Source organism: Delphinapterus leucas, chromosome 3 (genome assembly GCF_059928025.1).
Source record: "Delphinapterus leucas isolate spDelLeu-1000000601 "Yukka" chromosome 3, BTC_Dleu_Yukka2, whole genome shotgun sequence".
Taxonomy (NCBI): domain Eukaryota; kingdom Metazoa; phylum Chordata; class Mammalia; order Artiodactyla; family Monodontidae; genus Delphinapterus; species Delphinapterus leucas.
Window position 1 is genome coordinate 145579649 of NC_143131.1, and position 24017 is coordinate 145603665.

The following is a 24017-nucleotide window of genomic DNA, read 5'->3' on the forward strand; positions in this document are numbered from 1 at the left end:
GGATTCATTCTCCTCCTATTTCTCTTACCTGCCTGCCCTCTGCTGGATTCCCCAAACTTACTGACGTTTTAAGCAATCTTACTCAGTGTATTTAATAAAATTACATTTGTAGAATAAGTTAAGGGAAATGTGTACTAATGCTTCCTATATTTTGTTTATAATGTTACTAAAGTAAATGATTGATCATAGGTTTTACATTTTAAGTATTCATAAAGTGAGAATTTTAGTTGGATATTTGGAATTTTCAGTCCCACCATTTATGAAAACATGAGATAGAAATGCTGTTAATGCAGGAAATGTCAGAGCCTTTCAAAATTTTTCAGGATTGAGAAGCTGGGTGGGGCAGGAGGGACAATGAGGAAATATCCAATTTGATAGTAAATTCACAAAGTAAAAAAGTGTAGAATAATTTACTGTTTGATTAAAATTATAATGCTACTCCATTAAAAATATTGATTTAAATATAATATTCAGGGGCCTCCCTGGTGGCGCAGTGGTTGAGAGTCTTCCTGCCGATTCAGGGGACGCGGGTTCGTGCCCCGGTCCAGGAAGATCCCACATGCAGCGGAGTGGCTGGGCCCGTGAGCCATGGCCGCTGAGCCTGCGCGTCTGGAGACTGCGCTCCGCAACGGGAGAAGCCACAACAGTGAGAGGCCCGCGTACCGCAAAGAAAAAAAAAATAATAAAATAAAATAAATATGATATTCAGAGAATATGAATTTACTTGATAATAAAATTAGTATTTATGTAGCACTTATTATTTACCACATGCTAAGTACTTTATATATATTAACTCATATAGTCATCACAGCAACCTATGAGATATATACTATTATTCTCCATTTTACAGTTGAGGAAATGAAGGCATGGCGAGGTTAAGTAACTTCACCAAGTTTACCAGCTAGTAAGTGAGGTAACTGGTATCCTAACCCAGGCTGTTTGGCTCCATGTTCTTTTCCTAACCGCCATGCTTGGCTGCCTCATCTCAATATTACTTCTTGTAAAATTTTTGAATTATAGACTTACTGTTATCCTGACCTTAGAAATGACAAATCAAAGCTCAGAGTTGTTAGGTGAATTTCCTAAAGCACCAGAATTACAAATGCTAATTGAATCCCCTAAAAAGATACAAAGATTAAAGACCCATCTGTCTTTTTTAGAAGGCTAGTTGCCATAAAGGAAGATAATTTTGTAATTCCTAAGGGCTCTAAATGTCCCTCCATTAATTGAGTTTTGTGACAGAAATGAATTATTTGACATCCTGGAGCATCTTCTGTGCTAATTTTAATAGCTGTGGTGACACAATTCTATCTTAAATTTTGTTAATTGACAAAAAAAGATATGGAGTTGTGTGCACATTTTGCTGACAGAAAATCATGGAAGGGAGTGTTAATTAAACAGAAATCTTATGTGGTCACTCAAATTTAAAAGGAAAAAATAATTGGCTTCTCATTTCCAGAATTACCTGGTGACTCCACAGAACAGTCAGCCGCTGTTCCTGTCACAATCTCATATTTGCCCCAAGGATATTCTGGAGTGGGAAAAAAATGCCAAATGGTCAAAGTTCAAGTAATTGTTCCTCTCTTAATGACCTAAAAATTGAGGTGACAGAAGTGCTACTTTAAAACTATAGCTTTAAAATGTGGTTGGGGTCTAGAAGTTAGGCAAAGGCAATAATAGTCAATTAAAATAATGGGGTACTTATTGTGTGGCAGGTGCAATAGGGAGGTCAGAAATGAACACTGGTGCTTTGGATGTGAGAGTCGGAAATGTTGGAATGTGAGAATCACAAACAAGATTGGATATCAAAAGTCTTGGGACATGGAAATGAAAGTTAAAATATAGGAATCAAAATCTTTAGGAATTAGGAGCACAAAATGGCAGGATGAAGGTATCAAAGATTTTAAAGTTTAGGAGTTGAGCTGTGGGGATGAGGATTCATGGGCTGTGGATGAGCTATGAAAATCAAGGGTGAAGAATGGAAGATGCAAATAGCCTGGCCATAATGAATTAGCTTATGCTGGATTAGACCTCCCACTGAAAATTATAAAAACGGGACAAATAAATATAAATATACATACATGTTTAACAACTATATTACATATATAACAACTATAAAGAAATAAATATGTATTTAACAATAATTTAACATATTAACAACCATATCACACTATATATATATATATATATATATATATATTTAACATTGAAGGTACTAGAGAACAACCAACAAAGGCAGGACTTAATTGGCTTCAATCCTTGAGAGCATGTGAGAGCATGAAAGCACTAAGGGCAAGATCCACATTTACTTCAGCTTTTCCCATCTCTTCCCCTCCCACCCCAAAAGCATTTTCCAGTTGGCACAAGGAGTAACAGAGCTAAATAGCAGCGATCTCAATAGGCCAGGAGCAGACAAGGGAGTCTGGGAACAAAAGCAGCTGAGATTCTAGGGACAAAATTCTAGAGAGGAGCAAACCGCAGAGATGTGAGCCCCAAAATCTGTGTACAGATTTCCCTCAAATCATCAGTCAATTCTTAAGATGTATCCCTGTAGGGAGAGACTTTAAGAAACTCAGCAGAAGAGCAGCATCTAAAGAGTCAAACAGAGATTTTAGCAGCTGCACAGTGATGGGGAGACAGGGATTAAGAGTTCAAGCCAACAGGGTGAAGGTGTCTTAGTAAACATCCCAGGCTTTTAGTTTTAAGATCTATTGAGGACCATGACCTAGGAATAAGGGTAAAATGGAAATAAATCTGAATTTAAAAGCCTAAAGCCAAGTCTTATAGGATTGGAGTGATCCTCTGGTATTCTATCTGCCTACTACAATAAAAATTTTTTAAAAAACCTTCTTTGGAGAAAGCTGATATCGTCCAGAACCTCCACAGTTTTTCTTCCACAGTGTCTGACATTCAATAAGAAATTATTGAGGCACACTTGAAAAAAATAGGACCAAATACTAAAAGCCAGGAGGACCCACAGCTGATTCAGATATCGGAGTTATGTGTCACAGCCTTTACATAATATAATTAAAATGTTCAAGAAAATAGAGGAATAATAAAGAATTTCACCAGAGCCTTGGAATCTATTCAAAGAATGGAAAGGGAGGAGTCAAATGAAAATTCTGCAACTGAAAATATTATAACTAAAATTAAGAATTCAACAGAGGGGTTGTATACCAGCTCAGACACAGCAGAATAGAGTTTCTACTGACTTGGGTGAAAGGTCAGTAAAAAATATGTGGATTAAAGCATGACAAGGAAAAAAGACAAAATATACAGAAAAGAGTATAAGAGACATATGGAAAACTCTAAAAGGTTTAACACACACGTACTTGGGGTTTCAGAAGGAGAAGAGAGAGAGAAAGGGACAGAAACAGTATTTAAAGAAATACTGACTGGGAATTTTCAGACATTGATAAAAAAACCCATCAGATCTCATATTTAAGAAGCTTTATGAACCCCAAGCAGGAGCACACACACACACAGAGTTATATCACACTCAAACTGCTAAAGACCAAAAGAAAGAGAAAAATTTTAAAGCAGCCAGGGGTGGGAGAAGGAGACATACTACCTTCAGAGGAGCAGCAATCAGACTGATGGCTAATTTCTGAACAGAAACAATGGTAACCAGAAATCAAGAGAAAGGCATTTTTTAAATGCTCAAAAAAAAATTAAAAAGCCAAAATAGAATTCTATACCCAACAAAACTATCCTTTAAAAATGTAAGTGAAATAAAGACGTTTTCACGTTAACAAAAGCTGAGAGAATCTGCCACTAGTAAACATGAACTATAAGAGGTACTAAAGGAATTTTTCACACTAAAGTACAATGACCCCAACTGGAAGTGTCAAACTTCAAGAGGAACTCCTTTCAGAAAGGAGTGACTTTGGCCTACTTCTCAAATAAATTCTCATTCCAATGGAATCATTCAGTGTAAAATATAAGTTCATGTTAAATGAAATCTAGACAAGAAGTGAACTAGGATTTTATAACTTAACAATATGTAGAAGATACTGTCAGTTTAATTTTAACCAAAATAAAGTTTTTAAAAAAAATGAAAGCTGGGTTCTGGGAGTCAGGGATCAAGGACAGCAGCTGGCATGTAGGAGCCAAAGGTTATGGCTGATCTGTCATTGGCAAGTGGGTGTTAGGGGACAAGAAAAGATGTGGAGATGGGGGAGTTAGAAGGCGTGGGCAATAACTATGCTCTAGGGGTTAGAGGTCAAGAGAGTCTGTGGGAGATGTAAGGTCAGGGGTCATGGCTGACAGTTGGGTGGTGGTGGTTGCCTCAAGGGCCGGAGGTCTGAAGTCACGACTCACCTGAGGAAGTTGAAGCATGAGAACGGGGAGGGGTGATGGGGGCGGTGGCGGTTGAGATTCCTGGCCCCCGGCCCCGCCCCTCTCGGGCTGGCCCCGAGCGCGCCGCCTCCGTCACCCCGTCCTTCCCCGTCAGCCCCGCCCAGTCCGGAGCTTCGAACGCGAAGGCAGCTCGGCCGAGGCGACGACCGAGCTAGCGAGTGGCGCAGGGACCCAGCGGGCTGCTGGGGCTTCTGCGGCGCCCGCCTACGCTCCCTCCCCTCGGGTGCTCGGGGCGCCGACTGGCGCCGCCCCCCGGGAAGATGGCGCTGCACTTTCAGGTCAGTGCGCTTTGCGCCGCGGTTTCTCGCTCCGCCGGTAAGCCGCCCCGGGAACCCGGCGGGACGCTGGGGTCTGGAGACTGAGGGCCGAGGCCGGTGGCGGAGGCCGCGGGGTCGCGGGCCGGTGCCTCGGAGCCCCAGCCCCCGTCCCCGGCCAGGGACCCACGCACTGGCTTGGGCTGCACACCCCGGGCCCGGGCCCGAAGAAGTGGCGGCCAGAGCTTGGGGTTGACGGTGGAGGGGCAGGGGCCAGCCTGGAGCTCGCCCCTCGGGGGAGGTACGGATGCTGAGGACCGGCCGCGTGGGAGCCCGCTGTCCCCGGTGCCGCCGCACGGCGCGCGCGGAGGCTTCGGCGGCGCCCTAGCAGGTGGGAGCCCGGCCGGACCAGCCTTCCCGCCGCGTCGTGGGCCGCGGTTCCATCGTCTGCCTCCACACACTTCGTACGGAGCTCGAGAAGGGGGCCTGGGTCCGCCGATGGAGGGCGCAGCAGTTGGACTTTAATTGGCCAGAGCGGGCAGGGGCTGTGTATATGGGGAGTTGCGAAGGAGGGCTCTGCAGCAGCTTCATTGGAGGAGGAAACGGGGGCAGGACGCGCGCTAGGAGCGCAGAGATGGTCTGGATGGGACGCGGGCTGGAGGAAGGCTCACGTATTCTCGGGCACTCTAGCATATGCATCCAGTTATTCATACAACAAGCATTTATAGAGCCTTCCCCCGCCCCCACCCCCCCCGTGTCTCAAGCACGGTGCAAAGTTCTGGGATAAAGGATTACATCATCTTACCATACTTGCCCTCATGGAATTCACGGATAATTATATAGTACATGTGAAAAATGGTATGATAGAATTAATCACAGGATATCATGGGACATTGAAAAGGGGCAGTCAACCGTGTGTGTGTGTGTTGGGAAGGAGTGAGGCAGAGCTGCTGTGCTTCTCAGGCAAGCTTTTTTGAGCTTCTGTTCATCTACTAATGTATTGTAGTTCCTACTTTGCTAGGCCCTTAAGATATAGCTCTAGCAAAACTTTATGATTTGTACACTCAGGAAACTTGCAGTCTAGTGGATACTGAAAGAATTGTAGGAGTTGGCCAGGCGAAGAGGAAGGGAAGGGTATAGAGGCAAAAGGACAGTGTGAGCCAAGTCAAAGAATTGTGGAAGAACATGGCACATTGCAGGAAGTTCGGTTTGGCTGGAACTTAAGGTTCATAGAAAAGGGAAGGGAGCAGGGAAGCCTGTGGAGGCAGGAGATGACCTTGGAGAGGTAGGCAGTCTCATAATATGCTGACAGTGTATCTAAGTGTCCCAACCCTTTGTAGGTTTCTTTGGATCCCCTGTGACTACAGTGACTCATTACTTAATTATTGATTCTTCCAAAGGGTCTTTTCAATCAGCCACTCTCCTATCAGGTAATTGACAGCTCAGGAGGTAGTAAGCCTGACACATTACCTTTTGACTCCTTGCCATTTGTAAGCGTCTCCAGGCCAAAATAATGTTATTTATTACCACTTTAGTAAATATGCCCTTTGGAAATCTTCACAGGAGGAATTTCACAGGAAGGACTTTGGGATTGTAAATAGGTAAACATGTTCATAACTCAGGTGTAAATCTTGAGGGCAATTAAAAACTGTGGTGGAAGCTTTGGGGACTTGCCTGGCGGTCCAGTGGTTAAGAATCTGCCTACCAATGTAGGGGATGTGGGTTTGATCCCTGGTTAGGGAACGAAGATCCCACATGCAACTAAGCCCATGCACCGCATCAAAGACCCAGCGCAGCCAAAAAAAAAAAAACTATGGTGGAAGTTTGGAACAGTTTCAGACTTGGAAAGATGAAGCATAATAGTAAATTACCCAGTCTGGAAGATTTCTTCATACTTAGGTAGTGGTGGAAAAATTAGCTGCTAATGCCAAAATTACCCAAATTGGTTTCCTAGGAATGTATTTCACAGCAGTTCTGGGAAGCTTAAAAGTGGAATTGAACAAATAAAAGACCTGATGATTTGGGGGGCCAGAATTAAGCTCTGAACCTTCTCAGTTTGAATTGTTTTCAGCATATGGATCATATTGTTACCCAGTTAACTCAAGGAGCCTTTATTGCTGATGATAACTGGTACCTAGCATTTTGAATTTTCTCATGCTTGTTGTAGATGTTCAGCCCCACAGCTAGCTTGAGAGGTGCGCATATACAGTCGGCTTGCTGTATCCCTGAGTTTTGCATCTGTGGATTCAACCAACTGTAGATTGAAAATACTCTCAAAATTCCAGAAAGCTCCAAAAAACTTCCATTTACTGCACACGTGACAACTATTTGCATAGCATTTACATTGAATTTACAATTATTTACATAGCATTTACATTGTATTAGGTATTATAAGTAATCTAGAGATGATTTAAAGTATTTGAGAAGATGTATAGAGGTTATAGGCAAATACTATGCCATTTTATATAAGGTACATGAACATCTTTGGGTTTTGGTATCTGCAGGGTGTCCTGGAGCCAGTCCCCCTACATATGTGCATATATACATTTTATCCCTGAAGACGCTGAGTCTTAGAACAATTGTGACTTGCCCAAGGCTACAGAATTAGAGTAGTCTTAATAACTCATGTTTCCACATTCTTTTCTACCAATATCTTACTGTCATCTACCCAGCAGGGAAGTTAGTGAAAAATTATGCCATTTTGATAAGTAAATAAGTGAATTTATGTAAGGGGAAGTTAGGTCACTGCTTCACAGCCTTTTTCACATCATGGCATACATAAAAAATGGTAATTGTGTGGTTCATTGACATAAACTGCTCATAACCAAAAGCCTGACTGGAGGACAAGGGGATCAATGTCCCTGACATACTATAACCATTCAAGGCACATGCATTCTGGTTAGGAAGCTGTGGGTTAGGGTACTCTGTCCCAAAGGAAGAAATGGATCTGGATTATCTGAGAGGAGACAGTCCAGATTAGAGGGTAGGGGACAGAGTGAGGAAAGGTGTTTCTGGGACCAAGTAGGAGGTAGGCACTTAAGATTTAACAAAAGGACCTTGATGAGAATCAAGAGATAACATTAGGAAAAATTTAGGAGATGCAGTTGGTCGATCTTTTTAGCTTTCAGGATTATTCCAGAACCTGGGACTATAGTCATGCTTAATAGCCAGCCAGGCATTCTGATATGATCAGGCATACCTGATATGATCTAGATGTGATTGTGAACTATTATAGTTGAATACGATGGTAACATGATGAGAAAGGGGTTTGGAAAAGATCATCCTGTATGGAGTTGAATGGGAGGAACTATAGACAAAAGACCAATGTGGTGTTTTATAATTAACTAAAGAGATTATTTACAATTTGTGTAGATCTGCTGTGTGCCAGGAGGTGGATTAAGCTTTCTCTCGTCTTTTCTGTCTTAATCTTTACAATTATTTTACATGGAATCTTCACAATTATTTTACATGGTGGATATTACTACCTGCAGTTTCAAAAGTGAGGTTTAGAAAATTTAAATAATTTGCTTGAGGTCACTTAATAAGTAATTGGACAGATTCCAAAGCTTCCACTCTGATTCCCAAAGAAGCCCCTAAAGAAATCCTGGGCACTGTAGGCCACAGTCGGAAAATACTCTTCTATTGATCTACTGTCTATGAATATCATGTAGAGGTGTTGAGTCTGAGTCTTTATTTTAAAAGAATTGGTAGGATTTTGTGATAAATTAGGTAGGTACCTGGAATTAGCCAAACTGCGAGGTTTGAGGGCACAGTTTGCAAGACTGTTCTCACTTCTGACACCACCTGCATATTTGGGGGTTTCCCAGCACCACTCTCAGGTTTGATAGTTTAACAGAAGAACTCACAGAATTCACTGAAAGCTGTCATACTCAGTTTATTATCAGGAAAGTATGCAGATTAAAATTGATTAAAGAAGAGATACATAAGGCAGAATCTGGGAAGGTTCTCAAACAAAGCTTTTGTTGTCCTCAGGACATGTTACTCTCCCAGCATATATGTGTGGCAGTAAGCACCAAGTTTTGCAAACCAGGGAGGTGCACCTGAGCTTTGAGTTCTGGAGTTTTTATTGGAGCTTCTTTATGTAGTCATTGATTGACTGGTTGGTTGCCACATGATGGAGCTCAGTCTTTAGGTCAGTATCGATACTGAGCAATCTAAAGTCCCCACCCTAAAACACAGGGTTGGCCTTTGGGATGGCCAGCCACCAATTTACGACTATGGGGTGTGGTCTGCTACACACACACACACACACACACACACCCCTTAGACGTAGATTACCTCCCAGAATCTCACACACACACACACACACACACACACACACACACACACCCCTTAGACGTAGATTACCTCCCAGAATCTGAGGGCGAAGACCAGACTTTTTCTTTGGGCAAGGCCAAACTTTTAACTATATAGGAGGGACTAAGGAGAAGGAAAAGTAAAAGATAACATCAAGATTGTAAGTCTAGATTCTGGTCTACACCTCCGAAACCACTGAAAACAAAGGGCCAGTTGATGTGAAAATCTGTGGGAAATATGTTCAATTCAGTTCCTGACATTTTGGGGCTGTTTTCAACATCTTTCTTGATTTCCAAGAAGAAGTTTGTAGATAAATATAAAGGTGGTGAATAGAGAGTTGAAAGTGTGGACTAGGACATCACCTGCAGGTACATGATGACTAAAGTCAGGGGTGGTAAGATGGCAAGGTGCTGAGGAGACAACATGTGCTTGGGGCCCACAGATTTGTATGTGGCTCAGAATTGACCATTTACTCATATCTTGAGCAACGTGTGTGTGTGTGTGTGTGTGTGTAGATATATATATGTGTGTATATGTATGTATTTGATCTCTCAGCCTCAGTTCTTTTTTTTGTCTGTAAAATGGGTGTGCTAAAAACATGTACTTTACAGGAGTCTACTTGTTAGAATTGGTTTAAAAAATAGAAGATGGAAATACTTTTGTAAACCTTTAAAGCACTAAAACAAATATGATCCAATTCATTGTAGAAGAAGGAGTTCTAAGAGGCCCAGAAATAAGCCCTCAGGTATGCTCGGGAAAAGGTAGTAAAGGGAGGAAAAAACAAAGAGTTTATGGAAAATGAGTAACTTTAAGATAAAGGCACTTTCTATTAATGGTAGTCAAGAAGCTTAATTCCAGAAGGCAGGAAAGATACAGGGAAGAGTAATTGAAAGGAGTTTAAATTTAATTGAGCAGGGATTTTTTTGTGGTTCATCGATTTATTGTTTTATTATTAGGGGACATTTTTCCCTAGGACAAAAAACCTTCATTTTTTCCCAGCTTTCTTGAGGTATAATTGACAAATAATAAACTGCACATACTTAAAATGTCCTTTTGGATGAATTTTGACGTAAGTATGTTAACTGTGAAACCATCTCGGAAATCAAGATAATGACCATATCTATCACCCCCCCCCAAAGTTTCCTTATGCTCCTTTGTAATCCCCCCTTGCTGCTTCCCTGTCCTTTTCTCCCACTCTCTCCTCCCTCCCCAGCCTGAAACCGCTGATCTGCTTTCTTTCACTGTAGAACCATACAATATAAACTCTTTTTGTCTTGCTTCTTTTACTAGGCATTTACCTGTCGTTGGATACATGATGGGAATTACTGTATAGAAAGAAGTCACATCACTTACTGGTTAATTGTATGTCAAGTGCAAAGTGCAGAAATGAGTCCAGAATAACTTGGAGGATATTGAGACTGTAGGCAGGATTATGTCATTGTCTCCTAGGCTATGGAAGTTGGTGCTGTCTGTTTATGTTTGATAGTTTATCGATGGGAGTTAGGTGATATCCAATTCTACTTGTGTTACCTGTTATTTATTTATATGGGCTTCTTATGGTGATATGAAGCCATGTAGAAGCTTTAATAACTCAAACCCGGTTTGTCAACAAGTTGAGAAGGGATCATTTCTCTGAGGCATTCTTATGTTAACCATATTCTCAGACATCAGTTTATAAAACTAAGATGCAGTTTATCAGTTCACTATGAAAAATAGTCTCTCTTTATAGACAGATGTTCTGGAAAATCAAATGCTAATCAGAAGATTGCTTGGTCACTCGTCAGTCATCACAAGTTTAACTACTTGAAATGTTTAGATAATGCTTTTCCACAGGGTAAGGATCTTTATGGATGTATCCTTTTCTCTAAAAAGATTTATCAATAGTATGCCAGGCATTTATTTAACTGTTATCATTACAGTGAAAGAATAACTTAATTTTTTCCACTTTGTTTCAGTCTTTCTTAAGAGAAAGTTCAAACCTTTACCTTTTTATCTTTCACTGCCTTTCGGTGGTTAATAATTTGAAAGGCATTTGGGACATTGTTGTAAACAAATACTTTTTAAATACACTTCAGACTTGTTCTCTGTTGGAGTTCGCTAAATCAGTATAGCAAAAAAGACAAAATTCCAGAACTTTTTCAGAATATTTCCAAATAGATTTACTTAGGTGCCACTGAATTGATTAATATTAATGTTTGTGTTAGTTTCTTGGGGCTGTTGTGACAAATTACCACAAACTGGGTGGGTTAAAACAACGAAAATTTATTCTTTTTTTTTTTTAGAAGCTATTTTAGCTTTATATTTTTATTTTATTTTATTTATTTATTTTCTTTATTTTTGGGGGCTGCGTCGGGCCTTAGTTGCAGCATGCGGGATCTCATTGCAGCGTGCAGGCTTCTCTCTAGTTGTGGCCTGCAGGTTTTCTCTCTCTAGTTGTGGTGTGCAGGCTCCAGGGTGCGTGGGCTCTGTAGTTGTGGTTCTTGGGCTTAGTTGACCCGCAGCCTGTGGGACCTTAGTTCCCCGACGAGGGATCAAACCCGCGTCCCCTCCATTGGTAGGTGGATTCTTTACTACTGGACCACCAGGGAGGTCCCAGAAATTTTATTCTTTTATACTTAACAGAGGCCGGAGTCTGAAATTAATGTGCTGACAGGGTTGGTCTCTTCCTAGAGGGCTTGAGGGAGAAACTGTTCTGTGCTTTGTCCCTAGTTTCTGATAGCTGCTTGCAGTCCATGGTCCATTGGCTTGTAGATGCATCACCCCAGTCTTTGCCTCCTTTTTATGACTTTTTCTCTTGTTTCTGCATCTCAAATGTCCCTCTCTCTTGTGAATCATTGGATTTAGGGCCTGCCCTAAATCCAGGATGATCTCATCCCTAGATCAGGATTTGCAAAGACCCTATTTCAAAATAATTCGAAGGGACTGGTGGTTAGGACTTGGATATATCTTTTAGGAGGATACAATTCCACCTATTACAATATTCTTATTAGGTGATACTAATAATAAACAGCTAACGTTTGTAGTGTGTAATGTGTGCCAGAAGTTATGTGGCCCTAACTCATTTAATCCTCGCAGCCGACCTTTTGTTTTTCAGCAGTTAGGTTTTCTCAGTATTTCTGGCTTCGTTCTTTTTTATACTCAAAAAGTCTACTTCTTCAGAGACTCGTAGACCTAGATGAATGCGTGACAGCAGGATCAGTTTATCTTTAAATTATTCTGGGTATTATCAGCTCTAAAATTTAGCCCTTCAGATTTATTAGATGAAGGAAAAGGTTTCTGAGGTTGATCATGAGTCACGAGAGGGAAAAAGGTAGCTCTTTTCATTTTTGTGTTTCTTACCCTTGGAGGAAATATGGGAATTCATATGTATTCATGAACCATAAATTTTCTATGCATTTTAATATGATGAACAGTATGTAGTAGCACTCTGAGGGCTTCTTGGGCCAATCTAGGTAGAGGAAATGTTTAAAGTGTGGTTCATTTTTGCCGTCCTTTATCCTAATTTATCCTTTTGAAACCTTTCTTTTGTACTTTTATTTTCACTCTAGCAAAAAATTCCCTAGTCTGAGATGTTGGGCTCTGAGCTGGATAGAGAAGTGGAAAATGCCATTAAGAAACTAAGGAGAGAGAAGTAAAAAGAATAATGGGAGCTAGAGGAGGTTTCATTTCAGTGTTTCTTATGTATTCCTGTTAGACAAAGGTACATGCATTTGACGGAATGTTTAGATTAGTGTAGCTGTAAGGCTGCCACATAAAAATTCAGGTCAGAAAGGATAAAAAATAGTATTTCTTTATGAATATCCCATTACCTTCATACGCCCACCTGATGTTGAAATCTGTGCCAGTTTTTTTTTGTCCTCCAAAGAGTAATTCTCTAAGTTCAAACTGAAGTAGTTTTAGTAAGACACCTTTAACAAAAATTCTCTAAAGCTGAGAGGAATACTGAACTCATTTAGAATTTTTTCTTTCAGATTTTATCCACGTGTCCTATATCTTCAGATTAGATTATAAACAGAATGATTTATTTATTTTTATTTTTTAAATTGGCTTGTTTGTCCTCCCTATATATTTTTAATACAATTTTAAAGATTACCCTTCACTTACAGTTATTATAAAATATTGACTATATTCCCTGTGTTGTACAACTTATCATTGTAGCCTATCTTACACCCAGTAATTTGTACCTCCCACTCCCCCACCCCTATATTACCTCTCACAGGTAACCACTGGTTTGTTCTCTGTTTCTGTGAGTCTGTTTCTTTTTTGTTATATTCACTAGTATGTTGTAATTTTTAGATTCCACGTATAAGTGATATCATACAGTATTTGTCTTTCTCTGTATGACTTATTTCACTTAGCGTAATGCCCTCCAAGTCCATCCATATTACTGCAAGTGGCAAAATTTCATTCTTTTTTATGGTTGAGGGATATTCCATTGTATATATATATATACACCACATCTTCTTGATCCATTCATCTGTTGATGGACATTTAGGTTTCTTCCATATCTTGGCAATTGTAAATAATGCTGCTGTGAACGTTGGGGCACATGTATCTTTTTGAATTAGTGTTTTTGGTGTGTTTTTTTTTTTTTGGATATATACCCAGGAGTGGAATTGCTGGGTCATATGGTAGTTCTTTCAGTTTTTTGAGGAACCTCCATATTGTTTTCCACAGCGGCTGCACCACTTTACATTCCCACCAACAGTGTATGAGAGTTCCCTTTTCTCCACATCCTTGCCAACATTTGTTATTTGTGTTCTTTCTGATGATAGCCAGAATGAATTATTCTTTATGTCTGTAAAATAGGAGCCTACAAGATGATAGCTAGTTATTACACTGCTGTAAGTAACATGGGGCCAAGTCGTAGTTCCTGAGAATCATGCCGTGGTTTACCTGCAGCACTATGAGTCATTAGTTCTGAAGACCCACATCAGCGTATATTTGTATCTTTTCTTTTGTATAGATGGAACCATTGAAGTTCTTATAATCTGAAAAAGAATGTAAATTGGCATAATGTCTGCAACTTGCACATGATAATTCCCCTTACCCATCTCTTTAGCTTCTTTTGGCATCTCCTCCTGGCTGGCTGTCTACCAGTCATACTGACCTTTTAATGCCTTGAAACGATTAAGCTCTATTCTGGCCTCTGGTAAATGCTGTGTCTTTGCCTGAACTGCTGTCTAGTCTTTTTCATATGGCTTACCCTTTCAGGTCAGCATAAATGTTACTATATACTTTAGGCCAGCATTTTTAAACCCCTTGGATTAGACAGGTCCTCCTCTTTCTGTACTCTTACTTTTCCATCACAGAACTATCAATTTAAATAATTTAGAGGTAGGCGGTTTGCCTTATTTTTGTTCACCACTGTGACCCCTAGTAAGTAGTTGTAGTTCAATAAGCATTTATTGATTTGACAAATACACACATGGTATTTGCATTCCTTGTTTCCTATGATTAATACATTTACCTTATTTTTTTTCACTCAAGTAAAATGTTAAATTTTTTTTTTTTTTTCCTTCTTAAGAGTTTGGCTGAATTGGAAGTATTATGTACTCATCTCTACATAGGGACTGATCTTACACAAAGAATAGAGGCTGAGAAAGCACTCCTGGAACTTATTGACAGCCCAGAATGTCTCAGCAAGTGTCAACTTTTATTAGAACAAGGAACAGTAAGTATTTGATAACAGCAATTAACAATGAAAGATCGGTAGGTATATGTCATTGTTAATGAATGCATGTAGGTTAGCAATGTAGGTTAACTGATAGGTATTACCATATGTCTTTTTACTGTAGTTTATTTCACTGTTGAAGAATTGGAAAGCCTGGAAAGAAAACTTAGGGAAGAGCCCAGGAGGTGGAAATAGGCATGAATCAAAATACATTCTTGATTCCTCTTGGCCCCTTTTTATGTCTTCTACCAGTGGCAAAAGTTACATTTTTAGAAAGTTGGAATTAAAAATCTAGGTGGGAGAGGCAGATTGTAATTAACTTTGAAATGTGAAGGAATGATTCAGAGGAATGCTGATTACTTCTCGCCTGCCTCTCTCCTAGAGATTCATAGCCATTCATTCAACATCATTTAGCAAGTATTTAAATGTAAAACCAGGCACTGTACTACCTACCTGCTTTATTTACAAGCATTAAAGTAACTCATAGTTTAGTTGGGAAGGCATAGATGTATCACTGTAAATAAAGAGCTATGGAATGATATGGTAAGCACTACAATAGGAGACTGTAGGATCTATAGAGCAGAGGTTAGCAAACTTTTTCTGTAAAGGGCCAGATTGTAAATATTTTAGACTTTGTGGGCCAAGAGGCAAAATCAAGGGTGTCTTATAAATATGCCTATTAGAAGAGAGAAAACAAATTTCCACAAAGTTTTATTTATGAATTTTAAAATACAATAATTGAGTACAGTTTTTTTGTAGTATAAGTCTACTGATGAAAAGAATGGAATTATTCTTTTGGGGATGACATTTTGCTTAACTGGGGTTCAGAGTTAGTATTTCCTATCATTAGCATTGATTACAAATGTTCATATGTTAATACTGACCTGTAATGAGATTTTACAAATTTCATCTTTGGAAATGTCTCTTCACACAGATAGGTACTACCAAATATTGATATCAGCTGATAAGCATATGATTTTAATTAAGCATATTCATCACTTAGAAGGCATGTATAGTGTTTTATTAAAACTTCTCTTGATATTTGTCTTCTAGGATGTCATTACATTCTAGATTAATCACTTCCAACTGAAGGTTAGGTGGAGGTTCCTCAGTTGCTCAGTTAAATGGATTTTGAAATATGGAAATTTCCTTTGCATTTGCAACAAGGTCTGAAAAAAAGTGCTGCCGGAACATAGTTTGAGCTCAGAAAATATACTTAGCAATAGAGATCTTGCCACTTGTTTTAATATTTGATGTGTGGAAAGTATATAAAGCAGCTTGATATTACTTGTGATTCAATCAATGTTAGTTGTGACTAGAGTAACTTTATTGCGTTATAAGTTTCACATTAGTACTAAGCACTGTTTGCCTTTTAGACAATTTTGTAACTTTAGGTTGAATTCATTAAGAGACATTATCAAGTTTGAAGCAAAAACTAACTTCAAAAGCTATTTAATGTTCAACAATAGTGGATAAAATTGGTTCTTCTCATTCAGAAAAATTTCAGTCTCAGTCCTGAGCAAGAAAAAATTGCAGTAAAACTTTACCACTGCCAAGCTATAGAACTACTGCGCAGTAGGGCAAGTCAGAATTTTCAGCTTCTATTTCTGACAGAAATTTCCAGAACTGAAGATGAATTCATGAAAGTGAATTGAAGTCCACTGTTTTTTTGTTTTGTTTTGTTTTTAGATTTTTTTTTTTTGATGTGGACCATTTTTAAAGTCTTTATTGAATTTGTTACAATATGGTTTCTGTTTTATGTTCTGGTTTTTTGGCCGCAAGGCATGTGGGATCTTAGCTCCCCCACCAGGGATCAAACCCGCACCCCCTGCATTGGAAGGCGAAGTCTTTTTTTTTTTTTTAAATTAATTAATTAATTTAGTTTTGGCTGCATTGGGTCTTCGTTGCTGCGCACAGGCTTTCTCTAGTTGCGGCGAGTGGGGGCTATTCTTCATTGCAGTGTGCGGACTTCTCATTGCGGTGGCTTCTCTTCTTGCAGAGCATGGGCTCTAGGTGCGTGGGCTTCAGTAGTTGTGGCACGTGGGCTCAGTAGTTGTGGATTGCGGGCTCTAGAGCACAGGTTCAATAGTTGTGGTGCACGGGCTTAGTTGCTCCGTGGCATGTGGGATCTTCCTGGACCAGGGCTTGAACCCTGTCCCCTGCGTTGGCAGGTGGATTCATAACCACTGCACCACCAGGGAAGTCCCTGGAAGGCGAAGTCTTAAGCACTGGACTGCCAGGAAAGTCCCTGAAGTCCACTGTTAACACTACTGATTCATTAACACACGATAGATTCAGATATTTACTACAAAGTACCTACTGATGAATAATAAAATGAATACCACAGGCTTTGGTCTCTTACATTTTTACAAGCTTTGTAAATTTGTCCACTTAAGTCTTTTCTTTTTACCACCACTTGTGGCACATTTTAGCAACTACTTCAGGTTGTACAGAATTAGCATTTTCTCAGCTTTTTTCAAGATATTCTGACCAGTAATTGCATGCAGACTCTTCATAGAGATTAATTCTTTAGTCACTTCAAACTAGCATTGACTTCTGGAATAAACAGATAATGTCAGTAACAGTATGAGCAGTGCATGTTGGTAGCATGGGTAACTCATCAAGAACTAGGGAGAACCTCCAAATCATTCGCCTGGTTTGAAATTGAATTTTGATGTTGCTCTAATAGTATCTTCAACTATCTGGGCCTTCTTCTCACTGAAAGTCTAGTAGTCTGAAGTTTATGTTCTCTGCATGTGTAACTTTGGCTACTGCAATAAAATAATGGTGATTTAATTAACTCTTTTGGTAAGTGGCTTTCCTTACTTGGCTAACAAATGAGCCATTTCAAAACCTAACTTTGGTTGTAGCCTCACTTTATTTTTTTGTGGAGAAATTTCACTGTTATAGATATTCTGTCTTAAATTTTCTCCTTTTTTCTGACTATTGATTACCTGTGAGTTAGGAACACTGACATGAGTGCTTGGTATGATATGGTCAACATATGTTGTATTCTTTTAGGACAGCTATAGTACAATTGCATAAAAAGCACATTGCTTTGCTATCTGATTCAGTAACAAAATGATCCACATCCCACTGTGCCTTAAGAGTTAGACATTTGAAGTGCCTTTCTATCTTTTCTTGTTTTGACATAACAGATATGCACTGGTAATAATAAAAGGTGCGTGTCATGTCATGGTGATACTCATGGCACTCTGTGCTGTGAAGTTAATAAGTACATCACTGCGGTTTATAGTGCACTGAGCAGCGGTAGGAGGCAGTGAGTGCCATATACTGTTTTAACTATTTGTCTCTGCTGTCATAGCCTGAAAGCAGACTATATGCGTGTGGCTGTGTTCTAATAAGCTTTATTCATGGACACTGAAATTTGGATTTCATGTACTTTTCACATGTCACAAAATATTATTATTTTTTTCCCAACTGTTTAAAATAGTAAAATCCATACATAGCTCATGGGCCTTGCAAAAACAGGCGGGATTTGGTCCACAGGCCTTAGTTTGCTGACCTCTGGTCTAGAGAAAAAAAAAATAGGGCTATCTTTACAAGAGATTGCTAGGGGTAGAGTGAATAACTGAATCAGGTTTTGAAGGGTTGAGTATGCTATTAAGTTAAGACAGTTGGTGGTCAGAGTGAATACAACCAGCATGGATCTGAAGGAGGGGGGAGGTCAGGGTGGGAAAGGCATTGAAAGGAACTGAAAGAGGGCTGTTTTGGTCAGAGGATAGCAAAGAGTGGAACCAGATGAGTTTGAAGAGATAATCAGAGGGCAGAACATGCAGGACTATGTAGACATGGTAAGTGTATTTTATTTGAACTTGCTCATAATCATTTTTTTCCTCTTGCGGAGGATGGGCTCTAGGTGCACGGGGCTTCAGTAGCCCAACAACTGCTTGCCATTTGAAGACTACCTATACCTTCCTCAACTACCCCACCCTTATGAGGGATTTTGTGTGTGTGTGTGTGTGTGTGTGTGTGTGTGTGTGTGTATTTTATCCCTTGTAAATCTGCCAGTTTGGAAAACCAGAAGAATTCCCAATATTGCTTAGGAAAAGTTCCTATCATAGTATTTTTTTTTGGCTGCATTGGGTCTTCGTTGTTGCGCGCGGGCTTTCTCTAGTTGCAGCGAGCTGGGTGGCTTCTCATGTTGCGGAGCTTGGGCTCTAGGTGCGCAGGCTTCAGTAGTTGTGGCGCATGGACTTAGTTGCGCTGTGGCATGTGGGATCTTCCCATACCAGGGATCGAACCCATGTCACCTGCATTAGCAGGCAGATTCTTAACCACTCTTCCACCAGGGAAGTTCCCTTATCATAGTATTTTGATTAATCTATTAAAATTTATATTTCTTTACAGACATCCTATGCTCAACTCCTTGCAGCAACATGTCTTTCAAAACTTATTAGCCGAGTCAGTCCTTTGCCGATTGAACAAAGAATAGATATCAGTAAGTGGCTTATTATGCTTTTTATCAAATTGCACTTTAAAAATAATTTTTGCTTTTAAATATGCTAAACTGTTAACAGGCTTGCAAGTTATTTTATTGTCATTTTTAAAGATGAGTAGTCAAGTCTCCTTTACATATGTAGTGATAAACAACAATGTGTTATACAAAAATGTGTTGTCAGAAAAGCATTTGTTTAATTTGATAATAAATAATAACTAGCATTTTATTGTCTATACTATTTACTAAGATTTGCACTATCTCATTTTATCTACCAAACTTCTGAGATGGGCACTATTGTTATCCTCATTTTATAAATGAGGAAATTAGATTTGATAGGCTCTATAATGTGCCCAAGATCATCACACATCTAGCAAGAAGTAGAGCTGTGATTCAAACTTACACAATTTTTGTGGAGTCCATGCTCTTAGCGATTATCTTAACATCATATACAACTAAATGATGGGAAAGAAGTGTGCTCTCCAGCATTTCTCAGGATCCTATATCAAAATCATATGGGATGCATATAAAATCAAAAGCAGATTCCTACTTATTAGGAAAATAATGTGTATATGGATGAACAGTGCTTGGAACTTAGTGTAGTTGGAAAATTGATTCTATAAAGTACCAATATGCTTTCAGAAGTAATGTATTTTCATATTTTAAGTGTGTGAATTTGTTTTTCATATGGACAAAACTCTGGTAGTTGAGGTATGGGAATTTTTTTATTATCTTTGTTCATAATAGACTGTTGACTCATTTCTGCTCTCCAGCCTCAAGGTTTACATGATTCATATTTGTGTAACAGAAAAGTTAAAGTGTAGTATTATATATGATGGTTCTTTAAGCTCAGTTTTTGAATGGTCAAATCCCACAATGATTTGTCATTTGCCTCATATGTTTGACTGATATTTCTCTTAAGTACCTAATAACCGAGGGGAACTCCTTCAACTTGATAAAGAACATCTACCAAAAAAAAAAACATACCAGGCTGAAGAAAACCTAGAGAATTTATCCATGTTCTCATGGACCTGTGTGCTTAAGAAAGCAAAAGAGAAATTTACAGTTTAAAAAATAAGGGTTCAAACATTAAAAACCTGTCATAAAACATTGTGATTTTGTTTGTTTGACTTTTGTACACATAAACACACATATTTTAGGTAGACTTTATTTTTTTAGAGCACCTTTAGGTTCACAGCAAAATTGAGCAAAAAGTACAGAGAATTCCCATATACCCCCTGGCCCCGCACATGAATAGCCTTCCCCAGTATTAGCATACCGCACCAGAGTGGGTACATTTGTAACAGTTGATTAACCTACATTGACACATCATCATCACCCAAAGTCCATAGTTTATATTAGAGTTCACTCTTGGTGTTGTGCATTCCGTGGGTTTGGATAAATGTATAAATGACACATATCCCCCGTTATAGTATTATACAGAATAGTTTCACTGCCCTAAAAAGCCATTGTGTTCCAACTATGCATCCCTCCCTCCCCTCTAACTCCTGGCGACCACTGATCTTTTTTACTGTTTCCATAGTTTTGCCTTTTCCAGAATGCATGCATGCAATGTTGAAATTATACAGTGTGTAGCCTTTTCAGATTGGCTTCTTTTACTTAGTAATATGCATTTAAGGTTCTCCATGTTTTATCATGGCTTGATAGATCATTTCTTTCTTTCTTTTTTTTTAAAAATTTATTTATTTTATTTATTTTATTTTTGGCTGCACTGGGTCTTTGTTCCTGCACCCGGGCTTTTCTCTACTTTGCGGTGAGCGGCGGCTACTCTTTGCTGCAGTGCACAGGCTTCTCATCGCGGTGGCTCCTCTTATGGCGGAGCACAGGCTCAGTAGTTGTGGCCCACAGACTTAGTTGTTCGCAGCATGTGGGATCTTCCCGGGCTAGGGCTCGAACCAGTGTCCCCTGCATTGGCAGGCAGATTCTTAACCACTGCGCCACCAGGGAAGCCCGATCATTTCTTTTTAATGCTGACTGACGTGCCGTTGTCTGGATGTACCACAGTTTATCTGTTCACCTTTTGAAGTACACCTTCATTCCTTCCAAGTTTTGGCAATTACGAATAAAGCTGCTATAAAGCAGTTTTTTTGTGTGGACATAAGTTCTCACCTCATTTGGGCAAATACCAAGGAGAGTGATTGCTGGATTGTATGGTAAGAGTATGTTTAGATTTGTACGAAATCACCAAACTGCCTTCCAAAGGGGCTGTACCAGTTTTGCATTCCCATCAGCAATGAATGCGAATTCCTGTTCTTCCACATCCTTGCTAGCATTTGGTGTTTTCAGTGTTTTGGATTTTGACCATTCTTATAGGTGTGTAGTAGAATCCTACCGTTTTTTAATTTACAGTTTCCTAATGACATATGATGTTGAACATCTTTTCATATGCTTATTTGTTGTCTGTATATTTTCTCTAATGAGGTGACTGTTTAGGTCTTTTGCTTATTTTTAAATCAGGTTGTTGTTTTCTTATTCTCTGTATATTTTAGTAAATGGTCCTTTATCAGATAGGTCTTTTGCAAAGATTTTCTCCCAGTTTGTGGCTTGTCTTCTCATTCTCTTGGGCAGAAGCTTTTAATTGTAATGAAGTCCACCTTATCAAGTATTTCTTTCATGGATTGTGCCTTTGTTGTTGTTTGTAAAAAATCATCACCAAACCCAAGGTCATCTAGATTTTATTCCTGTTATCTTTTAGGAGTTTTTATAGTTTTGCATTTTACATTTAGAGCTGTGATCATTTTGAATTAATTTTTGTGAAGTGTGTAAGTTCTGTGTTTAGATTCATTTTTTTGCATGTGGAGGTCCAGTTCTGCCACCATTTGTTGAAAAGACTATCTTTACTCCGTTTTATTAGCTTTGCTCCTTTTTCAAAGATCAGTTGACTGTATTTATGGGAGTCTCTTTCTGGGTTCTCTATTCTGTTCCATTGATCTATTTGTCCTTCACCAGTACCACACTGTCTTGATTATTATAGTTTTATAAAAATTAAAGTTAGGTAGTGTCAGACCTCCAACTTTGTCCTTCGCCTTTAGTATTGTGTAGGCTATTCTGGGTCTTTTGCCTCTCTATATAAACTTTAGAATCAATTTGTCAATATCCAAAAAAAAATAACTTTCTGGGATTTTGATTGGGATTGCATTGAATCTATAGATCAGTTCTGGAAGAACTGACATCTCGACAACATTGAGTCTTCCTGTCCACGAACATGGAATATCTCTCCATTTATTAATTTCTTTGATTTTATTCATCAGCTGTGGTTTTTTGTAGATGTTCTTTATGAAGTTGAGGAAGTTCCCCTCTGTTCCTGGTTTGTTGAGAGTTTTTATCATGAATGGCAGTTGGAATTTTTGAAATCCTTTTTTTGGATCTATTATGATCATGTGATTTTTCTTCTTTAGCCTATTGATGTGATGGGCTGCATTAATTGATTTTAAAATGTTGAACAATGCTTGCATACCTGGGATAAATGCCACTTGGTTGTGGTATAGAACTCTTTTTATACATTGTTGGATTTGCTTTGCTAATAATTTGTTGAGGATTTTTGTTTCTATATTGATGAGAGATATTGGCTCAACTACAAGTTTTCTTGTAATGTTTTTGTCTGGTTTTGGTGTTAAGGTAATGCCAACCTCATAGAATGAGTTAGGAGGAATTCCCTCTCCTTCTTTTTCCTGGAAGAGATTGTAGAGAATTGGTAGAATTTCTTTCTTAAATGTTTGGTAGAATTCATCAGTGAACCCATCTGGGCCTGGTGCTTGCTGTTTTGGAAGGTTATTAATTATTGACTCAGTTAATTTAATAGATATGGGCCTATTCAGATTGTCTCTTGCACTTATCTTTTTTAAATGGATACTTAAAAAAAAAAAAAAGGTACACTCATTAAAGGAAATTCGGAAAAAAGAGAAAAGTAGAAACCTACCGCACAATTTCAAGCAACAAATGATGTGTTTCCTTTATGAGTTTCTTGGGTTTGAGTTACTACTCTTGCTTCTGCAAGTAGATTAGAATGTTATGAAATGTCTGACATGTGTCAATAGAATAATTGGTACGTCAGTTAAAATGGAAAATGTGAAGATTGCCTCAAAGTCACATTGCCTTTATTACATCAACTCTAAAATTCTCAGTCTTTCATGATACGGTCCCAGACTACATATTTCATTATTTCCCAACATTAACTCTGTTGCCTGTTCTCTGTGTCCAGCACACTGTTTTCTACCTATATTAGTATAATTAACGATGGCTTACCATTGCTCATCAATTAAATACCATTTCCTCAGCCTGGTGTTCAAGTCCTTTCATGAGCTTGTAATTGATGGATCGTCCCGTCCTTGTAGCCTTGTATCTCGTTGGTACTAGCCTATTTGTACCAGAAGGTATTTTCCTCATGCCATGTTATTTCTGCCTTGGTGCCTTTTCTTATGTTGTTTCTCTAGCCTGGAATGCTGTCCTTTTAATCTTCTATTCAAATAAAAGTGTAGCTTAAGTTTAATTACCTATATAAATCAGTCAATTCTCCTTCCCTTTCTCTGTCCTTCACTCCATCCCTCCCTCCCTCTTTCCTTCCTTGCTGACTCCCCTCTTCAAACAGTTTTATTGAGGTATAATTTATATACCATAAAGTTAACTTGTTTTAAGTGTACAATTTTTGATTTTTAGTAAATTTACAGAGTTGTGTGAACATTCCCATCATCCCTTCCAAACTCCCCATGCTCATTTACAGTTAGTCCTGCTCCCATACCACCAACCTCTAAGATGTTTTCTGCCTGTGTAGATCGACCTTCTGAGGATATTTCATATAAATAAAATCATATCATGTGTAGTTTTTTTACATCTAACTTCTTTCACTTCGAAAAATGTTGTTGAGGTTCATCCATGTTGTAGCATGTGTATTTCATTTTTTTATTATAGAATAATATTCCCTTGTATAGATGTG

At 38.9% G+C, this 24017-nt stretch overlaps 1 protein-coding gene across 3 annotated transcripts in view; it reads left to right on the forward strand.

The window, feature by feature from the left end:
• Positions 1–4518: 4518 nt before the first annotated feature.
• RANBP17 (RAN binding protein 17) overlaps positions 4519–24017 on the forward strand; it is a 315657-nt gene continuing 296158 nt past the window's right edge. For all 3 annotated transcript variants that reach the window (XM_022595127.3, XM_022595128.3, XM_022595131.3), the window contains exons 1-3: positions 4519–4637; positions 14458–14604; positions 18976–19066. In XM_022595127.3, the coding sequence (XP_022450835.2) occupies positions 4620–4637; positions 14458–14604; positions 18976–19066 (256 nt within the window). In that variant the 5' untranslated portion in view covers positions 4519–4619. The remainder of the gene's footprint in view (positions 4638–14457; positions 14605–18975; positions 19067–24017) is intronic.